Here is a 23,986-nt window from a genome sequence, read left to right as displayed (position 1 = left end):
GCCAAATCACAAGGTATTTCAATCCAATTATATTTTAAAAATATTTCAGTTGAGTGGATGATAGAAAATTGCTATTATTGTTTTTTTCTTTGAAGTAAATTTAGCCCACTTTTGCTAAAATAGAAAATATAGGCTACTGATGGTGCCTTGAATACCGGTTTCTTTCATTTAATGTTCATGTTATGGGGATTTTTATATAAAGGAAATTTGTCTTTTGTGTCTGTTGAAAATTAAAGATTACTGACAGAGCCATAAGAAAATATTGCTTTATTTATCTGATCATATTGGAATATATTTGTTAGGTTTTCAGTAGGTTCAATTAGGTTCACTAGACTATATGCGTCATTTAAAAAATTTTCAATGAACATTCGAACAGTCCGGCCCTCGGCTTGTAGCTAAATTTTTTATTTGGCCCTCCGTCCATTTGACTTTGACACCCCTGCTGAAGCATGCCCTGTTATATTGATGAGTGATGCAGCAGTCTAAGACATTGCATCTTAGTGTAAGAGGTGTCACTACAGTCCCTGTGATTGGGAGTTCCATAGGGCGGTGCACGTCCGAGTTTGGATGGTGTAGGCCCTCATTGTAAATAATTATTTGTTCTTAACTGACTTGCCTAGTTAAATCAAAAATATTGCTGAGGACACTTTTCTGCGAGTTGGGTGTAACTGAATTTTTGCTTGTAACAATCTTGGGCTCAAATGACAGGCAGAGACAAAATAGAAAGGAAACTGTTGTCGGTCTTTATTGCACCAGCCTGCACCTACAGTTGATAGGCTATTAGATATTTAAATGTGTAATTCTCCCTCCGATCTGAGACCGGCAGCAATACAGCGTCTAGTCTGCCGGAAACGCGCAAGAAGAAGAAAGAGGTAAGGGAAATCATTCGAATTACATGTTATCATCATCAATAGGCTAACAATTGAAATGATACCAACGCTGTTCATGAAGGTGTTTTAGCTATAGGTTTGTCATTCATCGTTAGTAACAAATAAAATGAATATGAAACTGAGATCTGCGAACACCAACCTAGATAGCTAGCAAACATTAGCTACGTCAGTTTAAATTAGTTAGAGCAAAGTATCTATTGTAGCTAGTTATCTTTTGTCATATTTATTGGGTCTGTAGTTGGTTGTTGCTACAACTTCTTCATTTAGACCTGGCTTGCTAGCCACATAGGAAACCAGTTTCAGACGTTAGCTAGCTAACGTTCGTAGCATACAACCAGCTACTACTGGATACGTCTTCCCTGCCACTCGTCTTAAGTCTTGTAGCTAACTTATGCGGAACTTTTTTCTTTGTCTTTTCTCTTTCAGACATACAGTAAACAGAGAACACAAATATGCAGACGATTAAATGTGTTGTGGTTGGAGATGGAGCGGTGGGAAAAACCTGCCTTTTGATTTCATACACAACCAACAAATTCCCCTCTGAATATGTACCAACAGTATGTGTATATTCTATACATTGGGTTTATCTCAGTCACAGTGATTATTGATCACCAGAGTTAGGTGTCTCATTCTCGTGTTTCACAAGCTTTAAAGAGACGTAGCTTGTTCTTCTCAATAACCACCATTCAGATTAATCATGGAACAGGACAGGATATCTCATTCTTTTCATTTTCTCATCACAGGTGTTTGATAACTATGCAGTAACTGTCATGATTGGAGGTGAACCTTACACCCTAGGATTATTTGATACTGCAGGTAAGAGTGGATCCTTTTCAAGGACATGTTCACAATTTGAATAGATCATATTTCTGGTTGAATGCTATTCACATTTAATCAACACGTTATGTTTCCTTAGGTCAGGAGGATTATGACAGGTTACGGCCTTTGAGCTATCCCCAGACTGATGTTTTCCTAGTTTGTTTCTCTAGTGTTTCACCCTCTTCATTTGAGAATGTTAAAGAAAAGGTGAGTACAACGCCAAGCCCTTGAAGCATACAATGCACACGTTTTAATAAAGGAATATTGACTAAATTATACATTATTTCTAGTAGGTTAAATGGAATGTTAAATTGGTAACATGTGAAGTGATGGGGAAGATGCTAGTTATGACACATTCTGATGGACTAACTTTTCTGATTGTTTGAAAATAATGTTTCCTCTCTTGCAGTGGGTACCTGAAATCACTCACCACTGTCCGAAGACACCATTCCTGCTGGTTGGAACTCAGATTGACCTGAGAGATGACCCTTCCACAGTAGAGAAGCTGGCCAAGAACAAACAGAAGCCCATCAGCCCTGAGACAGCTGAGAAGCTCGCCCGTGACCTGAAAGCAGTCAAATACGTTGAGTGCTCTGCCCTAACACAGGTGAGACTTCTATCTAAAACTTATAGAAAATAGGGAATAGAGTTATGACTTGCATAATAGCAACTTATGTTAATGTGCATCTAGTCTGTGTTGTCTTTGTGCTAAGCTTGTCTTGCCTTCATTCTTTGTGTTAGTGGTGGCCTAGTATTGGAAACCCGTCCGAATGCACTTTACTCTTGTATGTCTGCTAACTAACCTCTATCTAACACTGGTCATATTCCCCTCTTTCTCCTCCCTCTCTATAGCGAGGTCTGAAGAATGTATTTGATGAAGCTATCCTAGCAGCTCTAGAACCCCCTGAAACCCAGAGAAAGTGCTGTCTGTTTTGACGGCGGTCTTTTAAAATATTTGCTTTGCCTCTGATCGTCTGCTGCGTTGTTTAATGTAAAGGAATGTCTATTTGTCAAGTAAATAACCAAGATGCTCTTTTTAAATGCGTGCCCATTAACTTCTTTCATTTCAATGTCGATTTTGTTTACACCTAGCCTAGTCATAACAACCCATACTACCTTGGCCTTCATGGCAAGGATGCTAACCTGTATTTTTCTATGAGAGAGAACATGTCCAGTTTGGCACTTAATTGGCAGCAGCTGAGTTTGTTTTCCTGTTATAAGATGGTATTACCAGTTGTGGTTACACACTGCAAGGTAAAAAATGTATTTGGTACATTCATGTTTTGTGTTTGCAGAAAGGACTAAAGAATGTGTTTGATGAGGCAATACTGGCTGCCCTGGAGCCTCCGGAACCCAAGAAGAGGCGCAAATGTGTGCTGCTCTGAGCATTTCCTCTCTTCTATTGGTTAGAGCATTTCATCAACACTACTCGGAGAAAAGCAAACCATTATTGCACAACGTTACTTCACTCCTATTGGTAACTGACACAAATATTTTTACAATGTTTGCAAAGTAGTGTGTGAACTAGATTGATCTCTACTAGAACCTTTGCAATATAACCCTCTTATGTAGTAGTACACATCATTCCTTGAGCCATCTCAGTATTTTTCAGTGAAACAGATTGGTGGCAGCATAGTCTTATCAGAAGTGTGGGTCAGACACACACAGCTGATGATTGGGACCAGTGACAACAGGACAAAACAATTTTACCTTCAATACTGTCGGCAATATTCCCAAAGTTTTTTTATTTTTTATGATTCCCCTTTTTCAGGTGTATATAATGTTTTCATGAACACCTGAGGTGAACATAAATCCCCTTTCAATTGGGAAAGTGATAATAGATTCTGTAACAGTCGATAGTAACAATGATATGTTGGTGCCAACCCAGTTACAACATATGCTATGTTTGTCAAGGCAGTATAATAGTTTTCTTTTTGTCTTTTAAAGCAAATGCCTTGTCTGATGTCACATACTCTATTGCATTCTAGGCACTTAAGTCTTTACTGCTCTGAATGAAACAGCTCATTGTTGCAGTGTAAAACCACCATGAGACTTTTGCTTTAGAATTTCACTCAGTTGACAGATTGTTCCTCCTTGACAGGAACAGAATCTTACAGGATGTTTATTTGTTTTATACAAAAATGTGCATCTCCGTTGTCACAATTTGAGTATAAGTGAATTTCTTGAAATGTATCAACCAAATAAAGTTTAAAATTCTAAAGTGTGCATTCCTTTCTGATTCATTCTCAAGAGTAGGAGTGCTGATATGCCCCTGATTAAAGTATGGGCTCTCAGTATATTGTATTGTCAGTGTTCTGGCATAGAGGATGACACTCACTCCACACTAGTTGAAGAAACAAGGACCGTACACTTACATTTATTTAATATTGTAAAGGCATAAGAAGCAATCTCGACAGGATTGCAGTACAACCAAATTAGCCTACATTATATAATTGAATTGAAAAGTATTAGTTTTACAAACAGTTATACCAACACTTGAAATAATGATCTTCATACATATAGTAAGGTTGTGTATCCTCATATACTGTATATGTTAACAAATAAAATGTTTACAAAAGTTAACTATTTCTTAAGGTGTCCTTTGTCAGATGGTTATGTACATACAAATTTACATTCAAGTTCACTTTGCTTTCTTTCCTTTGGTCGGTCTGCCTTGTTTAAAGCCTCCATGCAGTCTTTTTAATAAAAATAAAATCCTTGTCTAATTCACCTACAGTTGAAGTCAGAAGTTTACATAGCCAAATATATTTGGCTAAGTTTTTCACATTTCCTGACATTTAATCAGAGTATAAATTCCCTGTCTTAAGTCAATTAGCATCACCACTTTATTTTAAGAATCTGAAATGTCAGAATAGAGAGCTTTATTTCACCATTTCTTTTATCATATTCCCAGTGGGTCAGAAGTTTACATACTCAGTATTTGGTTGCATTGCCTTTAAATTGTTTAACTTGGGTCAAATGTTCCAGGTGGCCTTCCACAACCTTCCTATAATAAGCTCCTGACAGAGCTGGTGTAACTGAGTCAGGTTTGTAGGCCTCCGAGAGCGCACACGCTTTTTCAGTTCTGCCCACACATTTTCTATAGGATTGAGGTCAGGGCTTTGTGATGGCCACTCCAATACCTTGACTTTGTCCTTAAGCCATTTTGCCACAACTTTGGAAGTATGCTTGGGGTCATTGTCCATTTGGAAGACCCATTTGCGACCAAGCTTTAACTTCCTGACTGATGTCTTGAGATGTTGCTTCCATATAATTGTCCTTCCTCATGGTGCCATCTATATTGTGAAGTGCACCAGTCCCTCCTGCAGCAAAGCACCCCCACAACATGATGCTCCCACCCCTGTGCTTCACGGTTGGGATGGTGTTCTTCGGCTTGCAAGCGTCCCCCCTTTTCATCCAAACATAACGATGGTCATTATGGCCAAACAGTTCTATTTTTGTTTCATCAGACCAGGGAATATTTCACCAATAACTATGATCTTTGTCCCCATGTGTAGTTGCAAACCATAATCTGGCTTTTTTATGGTGGGTTTGGAGCAGTAGCTTCTTCCTCGCTGAGCAGCATTTCAGGTAATGTCGATATAGGACCCGTTTTACAATGGATAGAGATACTTTTGTACCTGTTTCCTACAGCATCTTCACAAGGTCCTTTGCTGTTGTTCTGGGATTGATTTGCACTTTTCGCACCAAAGTACGTTCATCTCCAGGAGACAGAATGCATCACCTTTATTAGCGGTATGATGGCTGCGTGGTCCCATGGTTTTTAAACTTACAGATGAACATGGTACCTTCAGGCATTTGGAAAGGATAAACCAGAGGTCTACAATTATTTTTCTGAGGTATTGGCTGATTTCTTTTGATTTTCCCATGATGTCAAGCAAAGATGCACTGAGTTTGAAGGTAGGCCTTAAAATACATCCACAGGTACACCTCCAATTGACTCAAATGATGTCAATTAGCCTATCAGAAGCTCCTAAAGCCATGACATCTTCTGGAATTTTCCAAGCTGTTTGAAGGCACAGTCAACTTAGTGTATGTAAACATCTGACCCACTGGAATTGTGATACAGTGAATTATAAGTGAAAAAATCTTTCTGTAAACAATTGTTGGAAAACTTTTCTGTGTTATGCACAAAGTAGATGTCCTATCCGACATGCCAAAACTATAGTTTGTTATCAAGAAATTTGTGGGGTTGTTGAAAAACGAGATTTAAGGCCTCCCGGGTGGCGCAGTGTTCTAAGGCACTGCATCGCAGTGCCAGCTGTGTCACCAGAGATTCTGAGTTCGAGTCCAGGCTCTGTCTCAGCCGTCCAGGTTAGGGAGGGTTTGGCCGGCAGGGATATCCTTATTTCATCTGGTACTAGCGACTCCTGTGACAGGCCGGGTGCAGTGCATGCTGACCGGTTTTTCCTCCGACACATTGGTGCGGCTGGCTTCCGGGTTGGGTGCGCGCTGTGTTAAGAAGCAGTGCGGCTTGGTTGGGTATCGGAGAACGCATGACTTTCAACCTTCGTCTCTCCCGAGCCCGTACGGGAGTTGTAGCGATGAGACAAGATAGTAGCTACAAAAAACAATTGGATACCACGAAATTGGGGAGAAAAAGGGCAAATTATTATTTTTTTAAACATAAAAAAAGATTCAGTGCGGTTTGGTTGGGTTGTGTTTTGGAGGAAGCATGGCTCTCGACCTTCGCCTCTCCCGAGGCATACGGGAGTTGCAGCGATAGGACAGCAACTACTACCAATTGAACACCACGAAATTGGGGAGAAAAAGGGGGGTAAAATAAAAAAAAAATAAGTTTTAATGACTCCAACATAAGTGTATGTAAACTTCCGACTTCAACTGTACATTACCAGTCAAAAGGTGACACCTCATTCCGGGGTTTCTTTATTTTCTGCATTGTAGAATAATAGTAAAGACATAAACTATGAAATAACATATGTAATCATGTAATTACCAAAAAAGGCATTACATCAAAATATATTTTGAGATTCTTCAAAGTAGCCACCCTTTCCCTTGACGACAACAGCTCGATGTGGTTGCAATAAACAGTGGTTTCTGTTTTCTTACTACTATATCCTTCTTACGGTTTAAAATACAAAATACTCTAACCCCATCACAGAAAGACAAGACTGAGGAACACGTTCTTGTCTTCTGTTTCTCTCTAGTGTCCACAAGGACTCACTAGAACAGAGTGCACAAAAACAGGCACTAAATCAGACTAGGGGAAAATTAATAGTAATATATTAAAAAGTATATATTCTATAGCTAGAATTGTCTATATCCACATGGAAACAGGGTGCCAAAGGCAGAAAAGACAGAACAAGGTGTACACTATGCTAAGGTACAGATGCCAAAGTAAAGCTTGCAGGTGGGCACAATGTTCACATGTAACCTCTTGGGAGAGTAAATAGGAACACCGAAAGCTATCTGTCCACCGATGGGCAGATCTCGATGCTACTGTTGGTGACCCGAATTCCATACCAGCCGGCCCAGTACAGAGTATCCTTTCCTCCATGAATGAATCGGATGTACCGCACACCTGGTCCATAATTCTTGAACACATGGGTCATCTGAAACATGGAAGAGGATCATTGAAGAAACCATATTTTCATGTTCAATTGTAATTACTGTGCTTTGTTTAATTGGGAACTACAGTGCCTTGCGAAAGTATTCGGCCCCCTTGAACTTTGCGACCTTTTGCCACATTTCAGGCTTCAAACATAAAGATATAAAACTGTATTTTTTTGTGAAGAATCAACAACAAGTGGGACACAATCATGAAGTGGAACGACATTTATTGGATATTTCAAACTTTTTTAACAAATCAAAAACTGAAAAATTGTGTGTGCAAAATTATTCAGCCCCCTTAAGTTAATACTTTGTAGCGCCACCTTTTGCTGCGATTACAGCTGTAAGTCGCTTGGGGTATGTCTCTATCAGTTTTGCACATCGAGAGACTGAAATTTTTTCCCATTCCTCCTTGCAAAACAGCTCGAGCTCAGTGAGGTAGGATGGAGAGCATTTGTGAACAGCAGTTTTCAGTTCTTTCCACAGATTCTCGATTGGATTCAGGTCTGGACTTTGACTTGGCCATTCTAACACATGGATATGTTTATTTTTGAACCATTCCATTGTAGATTTTGCTTTATGTTGTGGATCATTTTCTTGTTGGAAGACAAATCTCCGTCCCAGTCTCAGGTCTTTTGCAGACTCCATCAGGTGTTCTTCCAGAATGGTTCTGTATTTGGCTCCATTCATCTTCCCATCAATTTTAACCATCTTCCCTGTCCCTGCTGAAGAAAAGCAGGCCCAAACCATGATGCTGCCACCATCATGTTTGACAGTGGGAATGGTGTGGTCAGGGTGATGAGCTGTGTTGCTTTTACACCAAACATAACGTTTTGCATTGTTGCCAAAAAGTTCAATTTTGGTTTCATCTGACCAGAGCACCTTCTTCCACATGTTTGGTGTGTCTCCCAGGTGGCTTGTGGCAAACTTTAAACAACACTTTTTATGGATATCTTTAAGAAATGGCTTTCTTCTTGCCACTCTTCCATAAAGGCCAGATTTGTGCAATATACGACTGATTGCTGTCCTATGGACAGAGTCTCCCACCTCAGCTGTAGATCTCTGCAGTTCATCATGGGCCTCTTGGCTGCATCTCTGATCAGTCTTCTCCTTGTATGAGCTGAAATTTCAGAGGGACGGCTAGGTCTTGGTAGATTTGCAGTGGTCTGATACTCCTTCTATTTCAATATTATCGCTTGCACAGTGCTCCTTGGGATGTTTAAAGCTTGGGAAATCTTTTTGTATCCAAATCCGGCTTTAAACTTCTTCACAACAGAATCTCGGACCTGCCTGGTGTGTTCCTTGTTCTTCATGATGCTCTTTGCGCTTTTAACGGACCTCTGAGACTATCACAGTGCAGGTGCATTTATACGGAGACTTGATTACACACAGGTGGATTGTATTTATCATCATTAGTCATTTAGGTCAACATTGGATCATTCAGAGATCCTCACTGAACTTCTGGAGAGTTTGCTGCACTGAAAGTAAAGGGGCTGAATAATTTTGCACGCCCAATTTTTCAGTTTTTGATTTGTTAAAAAGTTATCCAATAAATGTCGTTCCACTTCATGATTGTGTCCCACTTGTTGTTGATTCTTCACAAAAAAATACAGTTTTATATCTTTATGTTTGAAGCCTGAAATGTGGCAAAAGGTCGCAAAGTTCAAGGGGGCCAAATACTTTCGCAAAGGCACTGTATCTGTTTTGTATATACAGTTGAAGTCAGAAGTTTACATACACCTTAGCCAAATACATTTAAACTCAGTTTTTCACAATTCACAAACATGTAATCCTAGTAAAAATGTCCTGTTTTAGGTCAGTTAGGATCACCAGTATATTTTAAGAATGTGAAATGTCAGAATAATAGTAGAGAGAATGATTTATTTCAGCTTGTATTTATTTCATCACATTCCCAGTGTGTCAGAAGTTTACATACACTCAATTAGTATTTGGTAGCATTGCCTTTAAATTGTTTAACTTGGGCCAAACGTTTTGGGTAGTCTTCCACAAGCTTCCCACAATAAATTGGATGGATATTGTCCCATTCCTCCTGACAGAGCTGGTGTAACAGTCAGGTTTGAAATAATAGGTGTGAAATAATCTGTCTGTAATTAAATGTTGGAAAAATTACTTGTGTCATGCACAAAATAGATGTCCTAACCGACTTGCCCAAACTATAGTTTGTTAACAAGACATTTGTGGAGTGGTTGAAAAACAAGTTTCAATGACTCCAACCTAAGTGTACGTAAACTTCCGACTTCAACTGTACATTACCAGTCAGTGTACAGTGCTTTCTGGAAAGTGTTACAGCCTTATTCTAAAATGGATTAAATAGTATTTTTCCCCTCATCAAATCTACACACAATAACAAAAAATGACAAAGCAAAAAATGTTTTTTTAGAAATGTTTGCAAATTTATAAAAAATACAAAAAACTGAAATATTACATAAGTATTCTGACTCTTTACTCAGTACTTTGTTGAAACACCTTTGGCAGCAATTACAGCCTTGAGTCTTCTTGGGCATGACGCTACAAGCTTGGCACACCTGTATTTGGGGAGTTTCTCCCAATCTTCTCTGCAGATCCTCTCAAGCTCTGTCAGGCTGGATGGGGAGAGTTGCAGCACAGCTATTTTCAAGTCTCTCCAGAGATGTTAGATCGAGTTAAGTCCGAGCTCTGGCTGGGCCACTCAAGGACATTAAGACTTGTCCCGAAACCACTCCTGCGTTGTCTTGGCTGCGTGCTTCGTTGTCCTGTTGGAAGGTAAACCTTCGCCCCAGTCTGAGGTCCTGAGCGCTCTGGAGCAGGTTTTCATCAAGGAGCTCTCTGTACTTTGCTTCATTCATCTTTCCCCTCGATCCTGACTAGTCTCCCAGTCCCTGCTGCTGAAAAATATCCCCACAGCATGATGCTGCCACCACCTTGACCGTAGGGATGGTGCCAGGTCTCCTCTTGGTATTCAGGCCAATTCTTGGTTACATCGGACAGGTGCCTTTTGCAAACTCCAAGCAGGCTGTCATGTGCCTTTCACTGAGGACTCGCTTTGGTCTGGCCACTCTACTATAATGGCCTTATTGGTGGAGTGCTGCAGAGATGGTTGTCCTCCTGGAAGGTTCTCCCATCTCCACAGAGGATCTCTGGAGCTCTGTTAGAGTGACCATTGGGTTCTTGGTCTCCTCCCTGACCAAGGCCCTTCTCCCCCGATTGCGCAGTTTGGCCGGGCGGCCAGCTCTAGGAAAAGTTTTGGTGGTTCCAAACTTCTTCCATTTAAGTATGATTGAGGCAACTGTGTTCTTGGGGACCTTCAATGCTGTAGATGCTGTCGTCTCGGAGCTCTACGGACAATTCCTTCAACATCATGGCTTGGTTTTTGCTCTGACATGCACAGTCAACTGTGGGACCTTATATAGACAGGTGCTTGCATATTCAAATCATGTCCAATCAATTGAATTTACCACAGGTGGACTTCAATCAAGTTGAAGAATCATTAAGGATGATCAATGGAAACATGATGCATCTGAGCTCAATTTCAAATCTCATATAGCAAAGGGTCGGAATACTTATGTAAACAAGGTATTTCTTTATTTGTTATCAAATGTGCCAAAATATTAAAATAAAACCTGTTTTTGCTTTGTCATTATGGGGTATTGTTTGTAGATTGTTTAATCCATTTTATATCAAGGCTGTAACATAACAGGAAGTACCTGTCCTAATGACTATTCAAGACTGGTCTGACCAATTGGAATCCACGCTTCAAGATTGTTATGATCACCCGGACTGGGATATGTTTTGGGCAGCCTCCGAAAATAATATTGATGAATACATAGACGGTGACTGAGTTTATCAGGAAGTGTATAGGAGATGTTGTACCAAATGACTTAAAACCTACCCTAACCAGAAACCGTGGATAGATGGCAGCATTTGAGCAAAACTAAAAGAGCGAACCACTACATTTAACCACGACAAGGTGACTGGGAATATGGCAGAATACAAACAGAGTAGTCATTCTCTCCGCAAGGCAATCAAACAGGCAAAATGTCAGTATATAGACAAAGTGGAGTCGCTCAAACAAGAGACGTATGTGTCAGGTTCTACAGACAATCACCGACAACAAAAGGAAAGCCTATCACGTTGCGGACACCAACGTCCTGCTTCCTGACAAGCTACCATAATTTCCGGACTATAAGCCGCTACTTTATTCCCACGCTTTGAACCTGTTTATACAATGACGCGGCTAATTTCTGATTTTTCCCGCTTTCACAAGATTCATGGCGCCAAAAAACTGAGCACCGTCACATAATGTGACGTAAATCGAGCGTGCTCAAACTTCCCATCATTCTGATTACGGTAGTAATTTTGTCACCCTCATCATGGCAAAGACACGGAGAAATGCATATGATGCAGCTTTCAAGTTGAAGGCGATCGATCTGGCTGTTGGAAAAGGAAAAAGAGCTGCTGCACGGGAGCTTGGCCTTAACCTCTTGAATCTATAGGGGCGCTATTTCATTATTGTATAAAAAAAAACGTGCCCGTTTTAAGCGCAATATTTTGTCACAAAAAGATGCTCGACGATGCATATAATTGACAGCTTTGGAAAGAAAACACTGACGTTTCCAAAACTGCAAAGATATTATCTGTGAGTGCCCCAGAACTGATGCTACAGGCGAAACCAAGATGAAACTTCAAACAGGAAATGAGCAAAATTTTTGAAGCTCTGTTTTCCAATGTCTCCTTATATGGCTGTGAATGCGACAGGAATGAGCCCACAATTTCTGCCGTTTCCCCAAGGTGTCTGCAGCATTGTGACGTATTTGTAGGCATATCATTGGAAGATTGACCATAAGAGACTACAATAGCCAGGTGTCCGCCCGGTGTCCTCCGTTGAAATTGGTGCGTCATCTTCAGCTGCAAGTATTTTTCCATGGGATTCAGAGGAGAAAGTAGACTTCCACGAACGATATCAATGAAGAGATATGTGAAAAACACCTTGAGGATTGGTTCTAAACAGCATTTGCCGTGTTTCAGTCGATATTATGGAGTTAATATGGAAAAAAGTTTGCCGTTTTGATGACTGAATTTTCGTTTTTTTTCATACCCAAACATGATGTACAAAATGGAGCGATTTCTCCTACACAAAGAATCTTTCAGGAAAAACTGAACATTTGCTATGTAACTGAGAGTCTCCTCATTGAAAACATCCGAAGTTCTTCAAAGGTAAATTATTTTATTTGAATGCTTTTCTGGTTTTTGTGAAAATGTTGCCCGCTAAATGCTACGCTAGCTATCAATACTCTTACACAAATGCTTGTTTTGCTATGGTTGAAAAGCATATTTTGAAAATCTGAGATGAGACTTGTTAAGAAAAGGCTAAGCTTGAGAGATAGCATATTTCATTTCATTTGCGATTTTCATAAATAGTTAACGTTACATTATGCTAATGAGCTTGAGGCTATAACTGGATACAGGTTTTTTTCATAGCCAAACGTGAACAAAACGGAGCGATTTGTCCTACATAAATAATATTTTTTGAAAAACTGAACATTTGCTATCTAACTGAGAGTCTCCTCATTGAAAACATCTGAAGTTTTTCAAAGGTTAATGATTTTATTTGAATGCTTTTCTTGTTTTTGTGAAAATGTTGCTGGCTGAATTCTAGGCTTATAGCTATGCTAGCTATCAATACTCTTACACAAATGCTTGTTTAGCTATGGTTGAAAAGCATATTTTGAAAATCTGAGATGACAGTGTTGTTAACAAAAGTCTAAGCTTGAGAGCAAATATATTTATTTCATTTCATTTGCGATTTTCATGACTAGTTAACGTTGTGTTATGCTAATGAGCTTGAGGCTATAAATAGGATCCCGGATCCGGGATTGCTCGACGCAAGAAGTTAATGAGTCGATGATAAGACATTGGAAAGCAGCGTGAGGAACTGACTCAGTGCAAAAAGACAACAAGAGCTTTCAAAGGGAAGAAAAGCAGATGGCCCAAAGTATTTGCAGCCACTCGACATCAGTGTAAATCGTGCATTTAAGGTGGCGCTCCTTGTTCAGTGGGAGGCTTGGATGACAAGTGGGAAGAAATCCTTCACTAAAACGGGCCGCATGCGAAGAGCAACTTATGGTCAAGTCTGCCAGTGGGTCCAGACAGCGTGGAGCATTGTCAAAAAATCCACTATCATCAACGGGTTTCGAAAGGCTAGACTGCTGCGTGTTGAAGGGGCGGCATGAGCTCAGCGGGGTATTTGCCTCCGGATGAAAGTAACGAGAGCGACAATGAAAACGATCCAACATCGGATGAAGCAATTGAGGCTATTCAACTCCGACACCGAAGGAGATGGCTTCAGTGGTTTCAGTGCACAGGAGGAGGAAGATAGTGACCAATGACTTTCTTGGTAGGCCAATGTTTAATTTTTGTTGCACGGCCTTTAAACGAAACACGGCTTGTAAAGTTCATTTGTTTCAATGTAATGGTAGGCACCTGCGGCTTATAGACATGTGCGGCTTATTTATGTACAAAATACATATTTTTTAATAATTCATTGGGTGCGGTTTATATTCAGGTGCGCTTAATAGTCCAGCAATTACGATAAACCTGATCCTTGCCCGCTTTGAGGATAACCCAGTGCCACTGACCCAGTCCGCTACCAAGGACTGTGGGCTCTCCTTCTCCAAGGCAGACGTGAGTAAGACATTTGAACGTCTTAACCCTCGCAAGGCTGCCGGTTCAGACGGCATCCTTAGCCGCGTCCTCAAAGCATGCGCAGACCAGCTGGCTGGTGTGTTTACGGGCATATTCAATCTCTCCGTATCCCAGTCTGCTGTCCCCATATGCTTCAAGATGGCCACCATTGTTCCTGTACTCAAGAATGCAAAGGTAACTGAACTAAATCAATTTCGCCCCATAGCACTCACTTCTGTCATCATGAAATTCTTTGAGAGACTAGTCAAGGACCATATCACCTCCACCTTACCAGTCACCCTAGACCCACTTCAATTTGCTTACCGCCTGACGGGCGTTCAGGAAACAGTAGAGGGAGCACCCCACCTATCCACAGATGGGACAACAGTGGAGAAGATGGAAAGCTTCAAGTTCCTCAGCGCACACATCACTGACAAACTGAAATGGTCTACCCACACAGACAGTGTGGTGAAGAAGGCGCAACAGCACCTCTTCAACTTCAGGAGGCTGAAGAAATTTGACTTGTCACCTAAAACCCTTTCAAACTTTTACAGATGCACAATTGAGAGAATCCTGTTGGGCTGTATCACCGCCTGGTATGGCACAATGTATCACTGGGGTCAAACTACCTGCCCTCCAAGGCACATACAGCACCCAATGTCACAGGAAGGTCATAAAGATCATCAAGGACAACAACCACCCGAGCCACTGCCTGTTCACCCCGCTATCATCCAGAAGGCAAGGTCAGTACAGGTGCATCAAAGCTGGGGCCGAGAAACTGAAAAACAGCTTCTATCTCAAGGCCATTAGACTGTTAATTAAATAGCCATCACAAGCACAGAGGCTGCTGCCTTTTTACACAGACTTGAAATCATTGGCCACTTTAATAAATGGAACTCGTCACTTTAGTAATGTTTACATATCTTGCACTCATCTCATATACTGTATCTTATTCTATGCGGCTCTGACATTGCTCGTCCATATATTTATATATTCTTAATTCCCTTCCTTAGATGTGTGTGTAGTAGGTATATGTTGTGAAATTGTTAGATATTACTGCACTGTCGGAACTTGAAGCACAAGATTTCACTACACCCGCAATAACATCTGCTAAACACCTGTATGTGACCAATACAATTTTATTTAATAACAAAATGTGGAAAAAGTCAAGGTCTGAATACTTTCCGAAGGCACTGTATATACACAGTACCAGTCAAAAGTTGGGACACACCTACTCATTCAAGGTTTTCTTTATTTATTTTTTACTATTTTCTACATCGTATAATAATAGTAAAGACATCAAAACTATGAAATAACACATAGAATCAGGTAGTAACCCCCCCAAAAATATATATTTTATATTTGAGATTCTTCAAAGTAGCCACCCTTTGCCTTGATGACGGTTTTGCAGACTCTTGGCATTCTCTTAACCAGCATCACCTGGGATGCTTTTCCAACTGTCTTGAAGGAATTCTCACAAATGCTGAGTACTTGTTGGCTGCTTTTTCTTCACTCTGCAGTCCAACTCATCACAAACCATCTCAATGGGTTGTGGTCAGGTTATTGTGGAGGCCAGGTCATCTGATGCAGCACTCCATCACTCTCTCTCTTGGTCAAATAGCCCTTACACAGCTTGAGTCAGTGTCCTGTTGAAAAACAAATGATAGCCCCACTGAGTGCAAACCAGATTAGATGGCAAAATGCTGCATAATGCTGTGGTAGCCATGCTGGTGAAGTGTGCCTTGAATTCTAAATACATCTTGATCTCTGCATGTGTAGTTCCCACCGTGTCACCAGCAAATACACCTCCTCCTCCATGCTTCACGGGAACTACACATGCAGAGATCATCCGTTCAACTACTCTGCATCTCACAAAGACAAGGCGGTTGGAACCAAAAATCTCAAATTTAGACTCATCAGACTAAAGGACAGATTTCCACCGGTCTAATGTCCATTGATCGTGTTTCCTGGCCCACGCAAGTCTCTTCTTCTTATTGGTGTCCTTTAGTAGTGGTTTCTTTGCAGCAACTTGACCATGAAGGACTAATGCATGCAGTCTCTTCTGAACAGTTGATTCTGATATGTCTGTTACTTGAACTCTGTAAAGCATTTATTTGGGCTGCAATCTGAGGTGCAGTTACCTCCCTTCCTGTCCGGGTCCCCATGACAGCCAGTTTCATCATAGCGCTTGATGGTTTTTGCGACTGCCCTTGAAGAAACTTTCAAAGTTCTTGAAATGTTCCCCATGTCTTAAAGTAATGGCGGACTGTCGTTTCGCTTTGCTTATTTGAGCTGTCCTTGCCATAATATGGACTTGGTCTTTTGACAAATAGGGCTATCGTCTGTATACCAACCCTACCTTGTCACAACACAACTGATTGGCTCAAACGCATTAAGGAAAGAAATTCCACAAATTAACTTTTAACAAAGCACACCTGTTAATTGAAACGCATTCCAGGTGACTACCTCATGAAGCTGGTTGAGAGAATGCCAAGAGTGTGCAAAGCTGTCATCAAGGCAAGGGGTCGCTACTGTGAAGAATCTCAAATATAAAAAGTAAAAAAAAAAAATTGGTTACTACATGATTCCATATGTGTTATTTCAGAGTTTTGATGTCTTGGATGTAGAAAATAGTAAAAATAAAGAAAAACCCTGGAATGGGTAAGTGTCCAAACTTCGACTGATACTAATATATAGTTCTTTCTTAGGTTTACAACCTCACATGCACACCTTTTTACCTTGTTTTTATCTGCACTGTTTGTCTATTAATAGTATTTTTTGGTGCAAATAAATACAACAAACATCTTACAATGCAATCACTGAAAATGTCTAATGCACACAATCTTAGTAAAACACAAGACAAGGAGAAACCACATTGTTGATTGTGTAGTCAGCTATTTACAGACCCATGTATATGGAGAATTATCTTAGTCTGAAGGTTTTACCTGATTCCATTTATGATCATCCCAGTTTTGAAAGATGACAGTTCCTGGACTAAACTTCTTAATTGGCTGCTTCTTATGATTTAGCAACTCAACACAGATCTCATATTTAGCGCCACATTCCCTCCGTGGAGCATACCTGATATGGACACACAAACATACAAGTTGTACAGTAGTCTATTCCTCTGACAAGTATAGAGTAGCAGACACTGAATGACAAAATTCTAATATTCCTCTCACCAGTCGGATATAATGATGTCGGGTTGAAAGTCATCCATGAAAGAAGGCCTGTAACCCTCTTTCTCCAAGTCAATCAGCTGAGACTTCCTGCAGGTCCTGAGATGAACCAAAGACAAGACAACACACACAGCCAACACATTTACCAAGGTTGATAGTAAGCAGCCAACTAAGTGTCCATATAGGCTAGACCAGGGATGGGCAACTCATTGTAAATAAAAATTTGTTCTTAACCGACTTGCCTAGTTAAATAAAGGTTAAATAAAATGTAAATAGTAGAATATACAAGGTGCAATCTCAAAATTAGGTTGTGCATCAGCAGATTCTCTCTTATGTTAGTCACTGATAGTCCAGCGGCGAGCTAACTTACCAACCTTAAAGGTTTTTGCTGACGTAGGCTAATTGAGTGACTCTCTAAACTTGTCTTAATCATGGTCGTATTACAGACCCGGGCCCCCATTGATTTTGTTCGTCACCATCAAAAATATTAAATACCGCAAACATTTCTCTCCGCCCTTTGGCACAAATTGGAGAATTGCTGGAAATACGCTGTAGAACTGCATTTCTTTCTCCGCCCCATTGCAAAATGCCTTCTTGATTTAAAACCACTACAATTTCTCTATGCCCCATGGAAAAATGTGTACAATTGCAGGAAATTAAATCTAAAACTTTTTCTCTCCACTGTCAAGAGGGCCACTAATATGTTTTGCTCGCACGCTGGGAGTATGGATGTGGGTATGCAGCCCCGCGAGCCACTGAGGACTCCCATGATGAGTTCAGATTTTTTTGTGGCTCCCAACCCTGGGCTAGACAGCAAGGTCATTGTCAATTGCACTGTATCCATCTTGCATCATAGGCATTATTACCGTTCAAATGTATTAGAAGAGCTGGAAAATAAATACAACACCAATGTGGATGTGAAACGAAGTGGGACCAAGTGATATTCTCTCACTGAAAAACTAAAATGGTATAGTAGTATACTCACGAGTAAGAAGTCGCAAAGTACTTTTGGACAGTGTTGTCAGGAAGCGGCACTTCTTCCACTGACTCTATTTTCCATTTATCCCCTCCATTCTCCATAATTTGCCAGCCCTTGAATTTATCTGGAGAAAAATAGTAAGGGAGGGATTTGAAATGTGGGTTCTGGGGTTAATAACAGGACCCCCCATACACCAACAGAGAATTTAGACATTGTTGTTTTGACTCCTACCATCTGCTCTGGGGTTCTTGAGAAGATTACGTCTCTTCTTACACAAGAAGTAAAACAAACGCCAGTCTTTAGGTAGTTTAGTCACATATGTCTGGTATCCTTCTCTTCGGCACCTCTCTCTCCAAAGGGAATCACTGTCCACCACTTCTTTCCACTCACGACACACAAGTCGACAGACACACACCACCTGCTGTGGAGGGACATTTAGGAGCATCTCCTCCAGGACTTCTAGAGGGAGCACAGGTAGCATGCCTGTGAACTGAACAAGAGAATGGATGTTTTGTTGACATGGGAGACATTTTGTACTATGGACGAATTAAACAAAATTATAGCTCTTTGGCAATACAGATGAGTGTTGTGTTTACTTACGACCAAATTAAGTGAAAATAAAATAACTCCCTAGAATAAAAGGTGACGGAGGTTTGATAATGCTGTGAGGTTGCTTTGCTGCCTCTGGTACTGGATGCCTTGAATGTGCACAAGGCATCATGAAATCAGAAGATCACCAGCTGTTTGAGTCCAATGTTCAGCACAGTGTCCAAAACTGGGTCTTCATTAAAGGTTGTAGATCTTCCAGCAGGAGAACGACCCCAAACACACATCAAAAAGCAACCAGGAATGGTTAACAAGAGATGCTGGACTGTTCTGGAGTCCAGATCTGAATCAGCAACGAGTCCAGATCTGAATCACATCCAAAACCAAAAGCTGAAAAAAGCAGTTGGTGGAGGCACCCCTCAAACGTTGAAGAGTTAGAGCAGTTTGCTGCTGAAAAATTATCAAAATTCTCAGTAGCGGGTGCAGCAAGCTCATTGACGGCTACAACAAATGTTTATTTTACTCTTTCAATGAGCTTATAATATAAACTCCAAAGCGAAAGGTACTGTTCATTAATAATAAGAGAATCTCTTGTTCGTATCCTGATAAGAGCTTGGCAGCACTAAATTGTTATAGGTTAGGATGTCTCTGGGCCTCCTCTGCCAGGCTGAACCCACTGTCCTCTTCGTGGGTCTCCCTGAGGACAGGTTGGCACTCCTTCACAGTGAAGTTTCTATCAGTCTATCAGTTGGCATGTGCATATTTTGTAAAGTTATCTAAAATAACTAAAATGTACTCGTAGCACCCTCTGCTCTTCTCCAAACACAGTCAATTGAAATCTGGAAAGGACCTGTAGCCCGTACATGTTGCTTTGGAGCCCTAGTTATTACAAGGGGTCTATTTCGTTTGATACACACTTTAGTGATAAATTGTTCAATGCCATGTTGCATGCGTGGCCAATAAAAGCGTTCGTATTAATAAGTTCAACACTCTTTCTGTTCCTAGATGGGCCATTTCAGTGCCTAAGTACTTGTCATTTAGTGTTCTGTACTGACTTGGTACCACAACGTGTGTCCTTTCTGCTGTTTCCCTTTGTAATAATCCCTCTGGTGAGACATGGAGCCTGTTACACTCTTGCAGTAACTGACTTAGCATGACTTTTGTTGACATTGTTGGTTTTGTCTTAGTCCTTTGCCTTTTCAGTTCCAAGATTCACCATACAGCTGCATCCTTTATCTGAGCCTGCATGAGATCGTGTGGAGACAGTCGGTCTGTAACTGTTCCCACCTTAACAGCTCCTCTTGCACCGATGGCCTTAGTGTGACTGTGGATATCCAAGTTACACAGTCATTCTGTTGTGTCTGAACATTATTGAGTGTTGCTTTTACCGTCTCAGGTGAGTGTTTCTCGGTGCATTCTTCCATGTAATGTTCAGCATGCAAAGAAGAACGTGACAAAGTCTGCGTCAGTGTTTACATTTTCAGGACGATACTTCAGTGTGGGATTAAAGTCAGATAGCTCCGCCACCCAGCGATGACCGGTGGCATTCAGTCTTGCTGTAGTTAGTATATATGTCAAGGGGTCAAAGAGGTCATCTCGGAACTGCTTAGTCATTGTCCATTTGAGGGACAAGAATTCCAGTTTCCCCGGGTGAAGGTGATAGTTTCTCTCTGCTTGTGTCAGAGTGCGGGAGCAATATGCAATGACTCTCAGTTGTGGGTTTTTAGCTTGCTTGAGCCTGCTAACTGAGGAGTGTTAATTCACCTGTTTCCATACGTTTCATTTTAAAACATGCATCTTACAAAGGAGTCGTTTAATCTAACTGCTTAACTATTTACCTGTACATGGAACTTTATTTAAAAAAAAAATGTTTTACTCACTTTCTTCTAATCTATACAAGAAAATGCCATGGGCACTATCTGACGTGTGGATACATTTCACGGCAGCTAATGTAGAAGGAAAAGCTGTGTACATTTGCAAATACTGTGCCAAATCATGTGAAGAATTTAAAGATGCAGAATCGTCTGGCCAAGTGCATAAAGTTCCCTCAGCGCTCACAACAAGCAACCTCTGACAAAAGTCTCTACTTCTATTTGTGTTTTAAATTATGAATCAGACATCTTATCGATAGCAACAGCTCAGGGTCCTCCTGGAATCAGAAGTTTTTTTACTCAATGGAGGAATGTAGTCAGAGAAATGCTGATGAATGTCTTGATTGAGCTGTGTATGCAACTGGTTCACCTCTGATGCTCACAGGAAATGTGTATTGGAAGAGATTTCTGAATGTTCTTCGCTCAGCGTACACCCATTGAACCAGACATGCTTTATCTACTAATGTGCTGGATGCAGAATTCAACAGAGTTCAAGTGAAGGTCAAGCAAATCATAGAGAAAGCAGACTGTATTGCAATCATCTCTGATGGGTGGTTAAATGTTCGTGGGTAAGGAATAATTAAGTACATCATCTCCACCCCTCAACCAGTATTCTACAAGAGCACAGACACAAGGGACAACAGACACACCGGTCTCTACATTGCAGATGAGCTGAAGGCAGTAATCAATGACCTTGAACCACAGAAGGTATTTGCACTGGTGACAGACAAGGCTGTGAACATGAAGGTTGCTTGGTCTAAAGTGGTTGCTCCAGAGAGTCCTACCCATCACTACCGTGTCTCGCCACCTTGGCCTGGATGAGTGCAAGGTTCATAACACCCATTGTCTGTTCTGCTCATGCATGAAAACATTTTTGGGAGATGCGATTGAATCTGCTCCTCAATTCAAACTAAATGACATTATATGATATGCACTTACATTTAAAAGAAAACAATGGATTCCCTGTGTCCCATAGTGCTCGTCTTCTCCATTCCTCACTTATGATGGGTACCTGATTCCCTGTGTCCCATAGTGCTCGTCTTCTCCATTCCTCACTTATGATGGATACCTGATTCCCTGTGTCCCATAGTGCTCGTCTTCTCCATTCCTCACTTATGATGGATACCTGATTCCCTGTGTCCCATAGTGCTCGTCTTCTCCATTCCTCACTTATGATGGATACCTGATTCCCTGTGTCCCATAGTGCTCGTCTTCTCCATTCCTCACTTATGATGGGTACCTGATTCCCTGTGTCCCATAGTGCTCGTCTTCTCCATTCCTCACTTATGATGGGTACCTGATTCCCTGTGTCCCATAGTGCTTGTCTTCTCCATTCCTCACTTATGATGGATACCTGATTCCCTGTGTCCCATAGTGCTTGTCTTCTCCATTACTTATGGACACCTGAGCCCGTGTCTCATAGTGCTTGCGTATTTACGCCCTGCAAATAACACCACACTTGACATTTATTTCCAATGAGCTGTGCTACATTACAATGTTCTGGGGTAGCTGGAGTAGTTGGTCCCCACTCTCTCTGTGTCATGGGACAAGGTGAGTTTTGGTCTTTCATTTTGCGAGCAGTCTTAAATGTAGGTTGGTGCTGATTCTAATGATCCTGTTGGAACAATAGGCAGCTTTATGAACACATCTTAAACTCTGAGGTTCTCTCTCCCTTTACACTGCAGCAACACTGGATGGAACTAGACGTATCTAAGGTCACACACCGTTCCATGGTTGTGACCCTCAGGCTTTTCCCAATGGCTGTGCGTTGCCCCTGATCCTACTGCCACAATTGTAGCAATGCTGGCAAGTCTGATGACCAGTCTGTTGACCAGTCTCATAACAACTTTTGAATTTTCTTCTCTCCCTGTTGGTTGTACTTGGGTTTTCTGTTGGAGCGATTCCTAACTGTCACCCTGGCCTTGCACTGACTTTACTAATGATGCTACATGTCAGTTCTTTGATCGCGTGCATCAATTGTATTTATTTTGTTTTCGGACTGTGGTCTGTGGGGGCTCTGCCTGTGCACATTCCTCTCCGTTATCCCCATTATCCTCACTCTGTAGTGCGTTCACTCATGTGGGTGTGAACTCACGTCAAATACTGGCCTTTTGCATGTGTTTGCTTTCATTGCCCAGAGCAATTTGCATTCTCAAGCAACAGTTCATGACTGGTGTTAAAATTCTGGAGATGCACTCATCTCTGTCCTGACGTTATCGTTTGTTAATCCAGTAACGATGGTGTGCAGGCACTGGCTCTTGACTAACTCACCCATATTTCATTCCTGATTGGGCACGAGCTAAGGCTGATAACACGGTCTCAGGTTCAAGACTAGGAAGTTCAAGGCAGACTCTCCAGGCTCTTTTTGTTGCCTTAGTGAACTTGTGATAGAATTCAGTGGTGTCCTTCTCTGCATAATGTGTCCTCAAGATTTGCCTTAGTGTGTAGAATGTCATGTCTGTTTTTTCCTCCATATAACACCTCATCTTAAAACCCTGGGCTCACAGCTCTGATTACTGCTTCTATGATTTCTAATTCAGTGTATCCTTTTCTCAGTACATTTTCAATCTGATGTTCTAGGCTGCTGAAGCTGAGCTTCGCATTCTGATTCTGATCTCTCTGTCCGTGGATTTTAAAAGTCTTTATGACTGGGCATACTAACTCCACTCTCTCTCTGTGGTGTATGCCTTTCAGTAGCTGGGCTCACCTTTCTGCTTGACTGAGGACCCCCTACCTCCTCTTTCCGTCCTGCCGCAGCTCCTGTCTCTCCGCTGGGTTCGCTGTCCAAGTGCGTCGTTGGCGCCGACTGGCTAGGACTTGTAGGCAGACGGTTCGCAGCATCCTCCGAGTCTGATATTATTTTTATTTCGTCTTTCAGTTGTAACAGACAAAATATTCCCTCATCCTCCGATTCCATTAAATCCTCCTTCTCACAGTAATCTTGAATCAGTTTGCGCCGCAATGCGCGACGGCTCTTTCCTTTCACTTCAGAGTCATCACACCTCCTATTCCACAACGTACACACAGGTGCCGTAAATTGTCCTCAGTTAAAGTCCATAAACTCTGTTCGATTTCATCCAACAACGTTTCTCTTTCTCGATTCATATTTTCCTACTCACGTGGAAATAACGACAATGCAGGCAATGGCAAGATAGCTAGAAATCCGTTGCGTGGTTAGCCCGCTAACGTTAGCTAGCTAGTTACTCTCAAACGTCTCTCATTCGTTTTCCGTTCAATGAATATGGGCCTGTGCTCACATGTAAATAACTCCCAGCTATGCCTCCAAATTTGTTACCCTGTCTATGAGCTTGTACTATAAACTTAAACGCGAAAGGTACTGTTTACTTGCATGTTAATCACGTCAGCACGACTTAACATAAGTTTACAGCATTTTTGTTAGTTTTCCTTCCTCGCCCCTGTCCTTCTTCG

The 23,986-nt window shown here is 41.2% G+C and overlaps 2 protein-coding genes across 6 annotated transcripts; one reads left to right on the top strand and one right to left on the bottom strand.

Annotated features, from left to right (window-relative positions):
- Positions 1-764: 764 nt before the first annotated feature.
- Positions 765-3,930, top strand: LOC135504246 (cell division control protein 42 homolog). Of its 3 annotated transcripts, none has more exons than XM_064922630.1 (6): positions 765-872; positions 1,317-1,447; positions 1,634-1,706; positions 1,807-1,916; positions 2,119-2,316; positions 2,562-2,990. In XM_064922630.1, exons 2-6 carry the CDS (start codon positions 1,343-1,345, stop codon positions 2,643-2,645), a joined length of 570 nt encoding a protein of 189 aa, XP_064778702.1. In that variant the 5' UTR covers positions 765-872; positions 1,317-1,342; the 3' UTR covers positions 2,646-2,990. The 3 variants fall into 3 exon arrangements, with proteins under 3 accessions (XP_064778702.1, XP_064778699.1, XP_064778701.1); XM_064922627.1 differs by lacking the exon at positions 2,562-2,990 and adding an exon at positions 3,005-3,930 and having other exon boundaries at positions 766-872; XM_064922629.1 differs by lacking the exons at positions 765-872; positions 2,562-2,990 and adding exons at positions 877-966; positions 3,005-3,930.
- Positions 3,931-4,057: 127 nt separating this feature from the next.
- LOC135504245 (F-box only protein 44-like) lies at positions 4,058-23,986 on the bottom strand. Of its 3 annotated transcripts, XR_010450111.1 has the most exons (7): positions 23,265-23,986; positions 18,372-18,630; positions 18,147-18,264; positions 17,165-17,260; positions 16,928-17,063; positions 16,418-16,524; positions 14,985-15,628 (listed from the first exon to the last, which is right to left on the bottom strand). XR_010450111.1 is itself a non-coding variant. In XM_064922625.1 (6 exons), exons 1-6 carry the CDS (start codon positions 23,472-23,474, stop codon positions 7,157-7,159), a joined length of 966 nt encoding a protein of 321 aa, XP_064778697.1. In that variant the 5' UTR covers positions 23,475-23,986; the 3' UTR covers positions 4,058-7,156. The 3 variants fall into 3 exon arrangements, 2 of the variants coding, with proteins under 2 accessions (XP_064778697.1, XP_064778698.1); XM_064922625.1 differs by lacking the exons at positions 14,985-15,628; positions 16,418-16,524 and adding an exon at positions 4,058-7,303; XM_064922626.1 differs by lacking the exon at positions 16,418-16,524 and having other exon boundaries at positions 14,987-15,628.

This window comes from Oncorhynchus masou, chromosome 18 (genome assembly GCF_036934945.1).
Source record: "Oncorhynchus masou masou isolate Uvic2021 chromosome 18, UVic_Omas_1.1, whole genome shotgun sequence".
NCBI classification, from domain to species: Eukaryota; Metazoa; Chordata; class Actinopteri; order Salmoniformes; family Salmonidae; genus Oncorhynchus; species Oncorhynchus masou.
Note: the sequence above shows the minus strand (reverse complement) of the source record. Positions and strands in the feature narration are given on the sequence as shown.